This window comes from Condylura cristata, unplaced genomic scaffold, assembly GCF_000260355.1.
Source record: "Condylura cristata isolate star-nosed mole 26May11 unplaced genomic scaffold, ConCri1.0 scaffold00023, whole genome shotgun sequence".
NCBI classification, from domain to species: Eukaryota; Metazoa; Chordata; class Mammalia; order Eulipotyphla; family Talpidae; genus Condylura; species Condylura cristata.
In genome coordinates this window covers 15,034,567-15,043,972 of record NW_004567124.1, presented here as the reverse complement: position 1 = coordinate 15,043,972, position 9,406 = coordinate 15,034,567, and the positions used below count along the sequence as shown (strand labels likewise).

The 9,406-nt window shown below is 37.5% G+C and overlaps 1 protein-coding gene across 4 annotated transcripts in view; it reads right to left on the bottom strand.

Moving 5' to 3' along the window:
* RAB27A (RAB27A, member RAS oncogene family) overlaps positions 1-9,406 on the bottom strand; it is a 68,744-nt gene that overhangs the window by 7,560 nt on the left and 51,778 nt on the right. For all 4 annotated transcript variants that reach the window (XM_012728489.1, XM_012728491.1, XM_012728490.1 and 1 more), the window contains one exon: positions 7,107-7,230. In XM_012728489.1, the coding sequence (XP_012583943.1) occupies positions 7,107-7,230 (124 nt within the window). The remainder of the gene's footprint in view (positions 1-7,106; positions 7,231-9,406) is intronic.

The following is a 9,406-nucleotide window of genomic DNA, read 5'->3' as shown; positions in this document are numbered from 1 at the left end:
TCTGTCTCTGGTGAAGCCTCTCGCCGCCCCTGAGCCTCTGGCCTGTACCCCAGTTCTGTATGCACAAATAAATAAATCTTTAAAAAAAAATCTAACTCTAGAGTCTTCAACCTCATTGAACTGCTCAATTGAATATTTATGTTTCTTCTTTCCAGTTTCTTCCCTCTCAGAAATTAAAAATTACCTCAGTCAATTATGAGGTGTAAATTTAAAAAAATAGTTGAAAGTACTTTTTAAAACTATAAAACCTATGCACAGAGTATTTTGGATGATAGTTAAAAGAAACAATAACTAAAACAAAGAGACAACCAACTGATTGAAAGAAAAAATTCACAATCTGTATAATTGATAAGAGACTTATTTTAAAGATCTACAAAGAGCTCATGCAATTCAACAAAAACAAAGCAAACAAGCTAGTCAAAAACTCGGCAAAAGATCTAAAAAGACATTTCCCCAAAGAAGAAATGCAAATGGCCAACAGGCATATGAAAAATGTCCAACATTACTTGTAACCAGGGAAATGCAAATCAAAACCACAATGAGATACCACCTCACTCCTGTGAGAATGGCACATATTTAAAAAACTAGTAACAACAAATGTTGGCAAGGATGCCTAGAAAAAGAACTCTCTTACACTGCTGGTAGGAATGCAAACTAGTCCAACCACTGTGGAAAGCTGTGTAGAGGACACTTAAATTACTATAAAAATGCAGCAACCATATGACCCAGCAATTCCACTTCTAAGGATATACCCAAAGGACACAAAAACATTAATTCAAAAGGATACCTGCACTATTTATAATAGCTAAGATAGGGAAACAACCCAAATGTCTAAAAACAGATGATTGGGTCAAGAAGATGTAGTACACAATGGAATACCATATAGTAATCAAAAATGATAAACTCGTGTCATTCGCAGCAACATAGGTGGCACTAGAAGTGATTATGCTCAATGAAATAGAACACAAATATCAGGTCGTTTCACTATAGGAGGGATATAGGGGACCCGAACAAGGGATCAGGAAAAAAAAAAGGCAAACCTAGCAGACAAACTGTAAGTCCAAGACATTCAGCAGGAGAGGAGGAAGGAGAGTTATCAAAATGGGCAGGAAGAGTGTAAGAGACCATGGTGGTAATCCATAGGTAAGTCGATGGTGGGAATTTTATGGGGACTTCACCGGAGAGGAGAAACCAAACATTATATTAAACTGAACAATGGATTCAAATCTTAGAACAACTTCTAACCACATAAACCTGGCAAACTATTAGCCTCTACCTATGCTTCGGCAGGCCATTTGTGAACTTTCAGGTCAAATGACAAGAAACCAGATTTTTAAAAACTTAAAAACTTTTAGGCCAATTCTTAAGATGTTTCTGCACAATCAGGGTAATGTGTTTTTTGTTTCTAAAAGAATAAATGAACATTAGAGTTCATCCCACTCCATACTCAGTTCTTTGAGTTGCCAGAAGAAAAGTGAGCTGGATGGCATCCACATAGAAGACCCTAAATTAATATTTTCCTTGGCATAATAAATGATGCCCCAGAAACATAAAAGTGCCTTGTGCTTACATGTGCAATTTGATTACTCAGCTTGTCTAAAGGTACTGTGAAATCTAGTGGCTGGGGTTAGTAGCATCTTTATGCCAAAATCTTCTAGCTGCTCACTTTTAAAATGCATTTGTCTTTTTTATTTGAGCATGTCTCCACATCTGTAGAGGGTATAACTGATTCATAAGGTCCTGGTAAGGAGCATATGATATTATATATGTGTGTGTGTGTGTGTGTGTGTGTGTGTATATACATATACATATACATATATATATATGTATGTATGTATGTATGTATATATGTATATCTCCAAGCCTGAAAACCAGCAAGTATTCAATGAATGTTAATCTAATGGGGCTTTATATATATATTTTTATTCATATAGAACTGGGATACAGGCCAGAGATGCAGAGGGTGAGAGGATTCACCAGAAACAGAGCCGGGAGCAGAACAGGCAGATGGACAAAGCACACTGCTGAGGGGAGCAGCGGGCGGGTCAGGAGAGGTCTGCCACGCCATGTGGATCTCCTCCAGGACAGGCGGGAATCAAACTCATGCAGAAGTGGCTTAAGCTTCTTAGTGCTATGCTTTAACCCGCTGCGCCACCAGGGAGGGCCCTCTAATGGGGTTTTTATTCCCTAAAATATTATATTCTGCTTCTAAAATTTAGGTAAAAATTTAGTAATCTTAACTAAAATTCAAAAGGATTAATTGTTCCCTTTTAACCACAGAAAGCGTGGCATTGTTCCTTCTGTCCACATGATGGTGCTAACGTAGCATTACCAGGAGAAAAACTTTTGGGGAAAATCCTGTGCTGCTAATAGTGATAGCAGTCTGTAAATAACCCCTTACAGGCCTTGGTAATATATGCAGGACACTAACTTTAGTGTCCTTTTTAAAAATAGGTCACAAACTTTAAAATAAAATGAGCAGAATGATAAGCAGTTTCAATCAATGAGGGGGTATTATCAATTGCTTTTTTTTTATCAAAATATCCAACTCATGCAGTAAGTCAAAATCCACATCCAACTGGTTTCTTTTCTATTATTTATACAAAATTAGACGATTCTAGTTTCCAGTTTGAAGATGCCAGCAATGAAAGCAAGAGTATGTAATGATTCTACTAAGTGGCTCTAGTTATTTGGGTCACATGTGGATCCAGACATTATGGAAATATTTCTCACTACAGAAAGAAATGAGCCTCCCTACTTTTGAGATTGCTGCATGCTAATGAACATGCCTTTACTGGAAAAAGACAGTTCACCGGGTAGATTGTGCCAAATGAAATCAAGATCTGAAACAAAAATTGAAAGAAATCGAGATATCCTTAGTTGTCTAAGACTCTGGAAAACAGTCTTGTGTATATAAGTTGTGGCTTAATGTGTGTGGTTTCTAAAAAATGTACAATGACAAATCATCGATTCAGTTTGTGAATAAAGGAAAGATGCCATTAAGTTAGCAAAGAACCAAGGATTAGAAATTAAGCTATTCATCCAGTTCAGAGTAGATAAGACACTGAGCATACTGCTAAGCTAAACTACTTGAAATTCCAGAAATCGTCTGTACTTGTATTTATAATGTTATAAATGAATGTTTTTAACTGATCCTTCATCCAGAAACCTTTGAGCACCTTCCTTTAGCAATAGTCAGCAGCCCACAATAAGGAAAAGTCATCTTAAATTTGCTGCCCATTTTACATAGCCCCCCCTTGAAATGTGTACATTTATCATAGTCATAATTTTCTCTGTTTCCTCTCTGAATCAAGAATAAAAGGCTTAAAGACCACCAGTTACCTTCCATGAAAAAAGCATAGTGGGACAGAGCATATAGGCATGGTATTTTTACTCACAGAGTGAAGTTCTTTACTGCCTACCCACTGTTGGCATTCCTTCAAGACAAATCCCCAGACCCTGCCTAGGGTCTGTTACAACAGATATAATGAACTGGTTTTGTTTTGTTTTTAAAGTATTCCCTACTCTTTAGCATGGATTTCCCAGTGGTATGCCATTGAGTTAATTTCCCACACCTTTTCATGGCATAAGTAGACAAATGCTTCACAGTCTGCATAGAAAATATTTTGTCCAACTATACTGTCAAGGAAACTATCCAGTTGCAGGCACACCTGGTAACTTGGCATTATATCAATGTTTCTCAAAGTGCTGTCCTCAACCATCAGCAACATCAGAGAATCAGACATTAAATTTGGGAGATGTACTGAATCTGAAACTGTGGAACTCAGCATTCAGGTGACTCTGAGGCTCACTAAAGTTTGAGACCCAACATCATCACTAAAAGTAAGAATGCTGGGTCCTCCCAGGTGGCGCAGAGGGTTAAAAGCACAGCACTAAGAAGCTAAAGCCACTTCAGCATGACTGATATGTGACCAGGAAGTGACCCACATGGTGTGGCGGACCTCTTCTGGCCCACCCTCTCCTCCCCTCAGCAGTGTACTCTGTCAGTCAGCCTGTTCTGCTCCCCACTCTGTCTCTGGTGAATCCTCTCACCACCCCTACACCTCTGGCCTGTACCCCAGTTCTACATGCACAAATAAATAAATCTTTTAAAAAAAAAAAGTAAGAATGCTGCTAATGCTGCATTCCACTTTCTCTTCTATACCTGTCATAAGTTTGTAGGTATAATAAAAAGTAGCTCAGCAACAGAATGAACTGCAATAGGCTGGCAGAAATACAAGTGTAAACAAGCCTTTTTTTTTTTTTTTGCTCGTTTTTCTACCCTTACCGAAAGTATGAATCAACAGCATAGAAAACAGTATTTTACACTTGTCCTAGAAAACCTTGGTTTGTTTATCAACTAAATTAATGTTGGGTAGGAAGTAACCTAAGAGCTCCATGTTACAAATTAATCACTTTTCATGGCCCCCCAAAAAAAAAGTACAGGGAATTAGGGGTACATGGACTCTTAAGTCGATCAGTAATAAATATGCTGATAGTTACCATTATGCTCCTAATTTACCCTTTTTGCTTTTGTGTACTGCCAAAATGAAATCCTCATTCTCAGATTTACTTGTCCCAGCATATCAATATTTGTGTGACAATTTTCTTCACTAAGTTTGCAAAGTTTTTCTGAGACAGAAAAATTTCTTTCCCCAAATGTCTGTTTATTTTAGAGAACAACTTATGAACTCTTTTCCAACCGTTTCAATTACTTTACTTACTAATCTCTTCTCTACTAATTTTAACTTGATTCATAAATTTTAGAGTAAAATCCACTCTCCAGCTACTGTGAGCAGGACACAAAAGAAAGACAACCCCTGGGTCCCCAGTTTCCCATATTAACAGAAAACAACATGGAACTCTGATACCAGGCAGGATGTAGAATCCTAAGAACTAGAACAGAGGAAATAAGCAAAGTGCTCATATGGCCAGAGGAGGGAAGAAGTAAATCCTGACTCTCCCACTTATACTTGAGAATATACTTATTTGATATAACATTCCCTGAATTGACTTTTTTTTTTGCCTTTACTAGCATACTTCTCAAAAACATGGTCAAGTGGTTCATGGTTTCCATTACTTCATCACTTACTTTCACCATATCCCCTTGCCACACAGCTCCCAGTTCAACATTTGAATGTTTTTGCACCCTTTCTTTCCCACTACATCACTGAGGATGTAGGGCACATAGAAGAATCACCTACAAGGCTTTATCAGCCTCTATCCACTTCAAAATCACCTCAGTGTTTCATTTACTATACATGAAAACTCCATGCAGAATTTTAAAAAATACCAATGTCCAGGACCTCACCCATACTGTTTTGGTTGAACATTTCCCAGAATTCCCTCTTGAGTCTGACCAAAAGAGCTGGAGAGAGATTTGGAGGGTGGAAGTGAAGCAGTAGTCATTTTCTAGTTCTTACACATTGTCACTTATAGGCTGGTTCATTTGTCATAAGCCAACAAGCAGACCTGCCCCAATCCCACCTTTTCTTCAGTGCTCATCCAGCCTCTCTGACTCCCAGGTAGCTGTATGTGTTTGGGTTGGTTGTGAAGGGCCCTGTCCTCTGTAGGCCACCCACACCATCCAGGTCAGAGGCAACGAGAAGTGATACCAGTTTCAGTACACTATTACGGTTCCTGCTCTCCCCAACTTAAATTTAAATCCATCTTCCCTTCTTGGTTGCCTGTCCTCTGGACTCAAGCTTCATTATCAGAGACTGCTTAACCAACTCCCACACTGCACAAGGTCAAATCCATGTTACAAATCTCTTTATATATGTTTCTTCACTGAACCCTGCTTGCCAAACTACTACTGAGCAATTACATCAGAAGCTCAGAAGTGAGGCCCAGATGTATTTGTAAAAAGTTCACCAGATATTACTAAAATGGATCAATGTCACCTACCTTAGAGTGAAAATCTCCTCATCCTACTACAAATTCTTGCAAATCCTTGCCCTCTTACCAATATAATTGATAGTAACCAATATAGTTGATAGGAATTCAGCCTGTGAACTAGAATTGTGAAAAATTCTAAAATCTTTTTCTGATCCCCTAATTTTCTCTGATTTACTTTTCACTTTTCATAAGCCTAGTCCCTACCTACCTCACAAACTCCTGAAATTTCACTGTCTCTGGTCTTTCTCCTTTTCACCCCAGCTACAACTGCTGTACTGAATTGGAAAAGGAATCATAACATTACTCCCATGTTCAAAGGCTTTCAGTAACTCCCTATCTCCCAAGAGATCAGGCTGACTCTGCCTGATCGTCAAAACTCTCTAAGACTCTGATTTCGTTCCACCTGGTCAACCTTCCTTCCACTCTTTTCCTGAATTCCTCCTAAACCTCCATTTAGTCCAAGGAAAAACAAAGCAGTGGAAAGGACCTCCTCTGGTCTTCTTGGATTTTGACTAATAAACAAGGTCCGTAACTGTAATAGCCTTTACATGCTACCCCATATCATACCATTTCTCCCTTTCCTTCTCAGCCCCACTTGCTGCCCGGCCAATTTATAGTAAGGGTAATTAACATATTTGAGTTCTCAATATAGATGCAGAAGAAAAGTAAAGAATAGGCATGGTGGCTACATTTAATAATATTGAATTGCATATTTGAAAGTTGCAAAGAGTAGATATTAAAAGCTGTCATCCCGGGCCCTCCCTGGTGGCGCAGCGGGTTAAAGCACAACACTAAGAAGCTAAAGCCACTTCCACATGAGTTCGATCCCCACCTGCCCCAGAGGTGATCCATATGGCGCTGCAGACCTCTCCTGACCCGCCCGCTGCTCCCCTCAGCAGTGTACTTCGTCGATCTGCCTGTTCTGCTCCCCACTGTAACTCTGGTGAATCCTCTCAACCTCCGCATCTCTGGCCTGTACCCCAGTTCTGTATGAATAAATAAATCTTTTTAAAAAAAATGAGACAAGTATTAAATGAAGGCTCTTTCCAAGAGCTTTTTCTATGATTTCTACTATAATATAATATTTAAAAGCAGAGGCTATATATAAGTGCATTAATTTTTTGCTTTTTTTCTTTTGCATTATCCATTGATGTGCAAATGTTTGTGCTGGAAGTATTTTCATTATAGTTCTCCACAAAAGTACTCACCCATATTTCTCAGCAAGTCCTCTGGCTTCCTCTTCCTTCACTACTCTCTGGTCTTCCAAATCACTCTTATTTCCACATAACACTATGTCTGGGTTTTCACAATATGCGTGCATCTGTAGCTGACCTATTAAGAAGATAAGAAATCTATTATAGATAAAAATGTGAATTTGTGATCACTTAATAGTGCTTTGAAAACTATACATGGATACACAGATATGAGGAACTGTCTTAATCCTTTCAAATCATCAATAATCCAATCTGTAAAACTGAATGAGTGGGGCAGAAATGTAAAAATACTCCTATGCTTAAACACCTACCCCAGCTTATTTATATTACAATTAAGGGAAGAATTCTCTAATCCTCTAAAATGCCATGTGTGCCTGTATACCCACTACTCACACACATACACACCATGTGGCAGTAAAACATTTTGGAGAATTTCCAATCATAAAGCTGTTTTTATTTTTCCAATACTGTGATTATTTTTTCGAATTATCTTTAGTGAAAGAGTGCTGGCTTATAACACTCTATATGGGGTTAAGAGGTTTATGTTCACACACACACATACACACATCATATCTTCCAAATCTATTTATCACTTAGGTTGTTTCATACCCTTGCTATTGTAAACAGTGCTGCAATGAACACAAGTGCACATATGTCCCTTCAGATTAGTGTTTTTGCATATTTCAGGTAGTTATCTATGAGTGGATCATTGTTAGACCCACTGAGAATCTCCATACTATTCTCCATGTAGGCTAGATAGACCAGTCTACATTCCACCAATAATGTACACAGATTCTTTTTCTCTATACTTGTCAACACTTGTTTTTGGTTTAAAGCTCTATCTTTCATATGTTCTCACTACACAGAAATGTCATTTTACAAAAATTGTCTTTTTATAAACTAGCCTATTTCTACCAAAATTTTTTCATCTTTTTCTATTATCTTCAGAATCAACTCATTTAAGGTAAGATATAGGATTAAATGAAATAAATCCAAAATAGCATAGGATTCTGTCACCAGAACTAAGAAGAAATAGCAGACTACAATTCCTTTTCCACCACTTTTTTCTCTTCACTGAAAACCCACAAATAGGTGTAGGTTTAAAAAGAAATTAAATTATATCTGATGGGGATATCCTAAAATCATCTCAGCTAAAAATATTAAATAAAAGTTTGAAAATGTGACTAAATCAAACAAGTTTCACTAAAATGAGTGGTTTTATCTCCCAAAGAAGGAAAATAAACTTTTATTTCTTAAACATCACATCCCATAACAAAATTAATGCAGTCTGAATGTGCACAATATGACATACCCCAAAGTTTATGGCCTACTTTTTATCATGGTTAAGCAGAACAGTATTGACATTTCAGTTCCTCATACTGAAGTCATGTTCATTCTAGTTTAGCAAGTGACAGTCATGTTGACAAGAATGTAATAAGCATGTGTAAAGACCTGATATTCTGTGTAGAATTTCAAGACACTGACCTTTTTTTCATGGGGCAACTGGGGAAAGTGACTTATTCAGGAAAGACTAAACTATGTACCAGTTTAATAAAAGCCATGCTCTTTCTTTCCTGGAAGCTGTTAAACTTGCTTTCCCCACATCCCTTGAATAACCAACCATAACCTTCCTTCAGGGACTCCCTACCCTTCCTTTAGGACCTTGGAAATTCTATGGGGACCACACATGAAAGAAGAAAGCAAACAATATAAAAAGAAATAGAAAAGAACAATGATGTAAATATATATATATATATAAATTATTAAAACATTTTTTAAAATCTTGCTTCTCAGCTACATTTACATTTCTCAGATGCTTTCATCTCCAAAGTGGCTTTGTGTCCTGTTAATGATTTATATGTCCAGCATTGTGATTGTGAACATGAACTCAGGATTCAGTGTGCCTGAGATTAAGTCCCTACTCTGTCATTTATTTACTCTGTGATATGTGCCTCAGTTTCCCCATCTGTAAATGGTGATAATGATGACATTTACTTCTTGAAAGTATTTAACAGCTCTTCCATACTTAGATACCAGCTTAGTTTAAAAGAGCACAATAGGCACTGAACTCTAAATTCCTTGTCCCTGAATAAATCTCTTTAAGGCTCAGCGTCCTCCAAAAATGAGGATGCATGCCCACATGAATCTCTTCACAAGGCAGCTGTGAAACTCATTCAAAGCATATGAAAATACTTTGAAAACCACAGTGTGCTACATAATTTATTTTAAATTAAAAAAAAGATTTTTCAAACTAAGATTTTCTATCTTTAGAATCACAACCAATTACCCTTTCA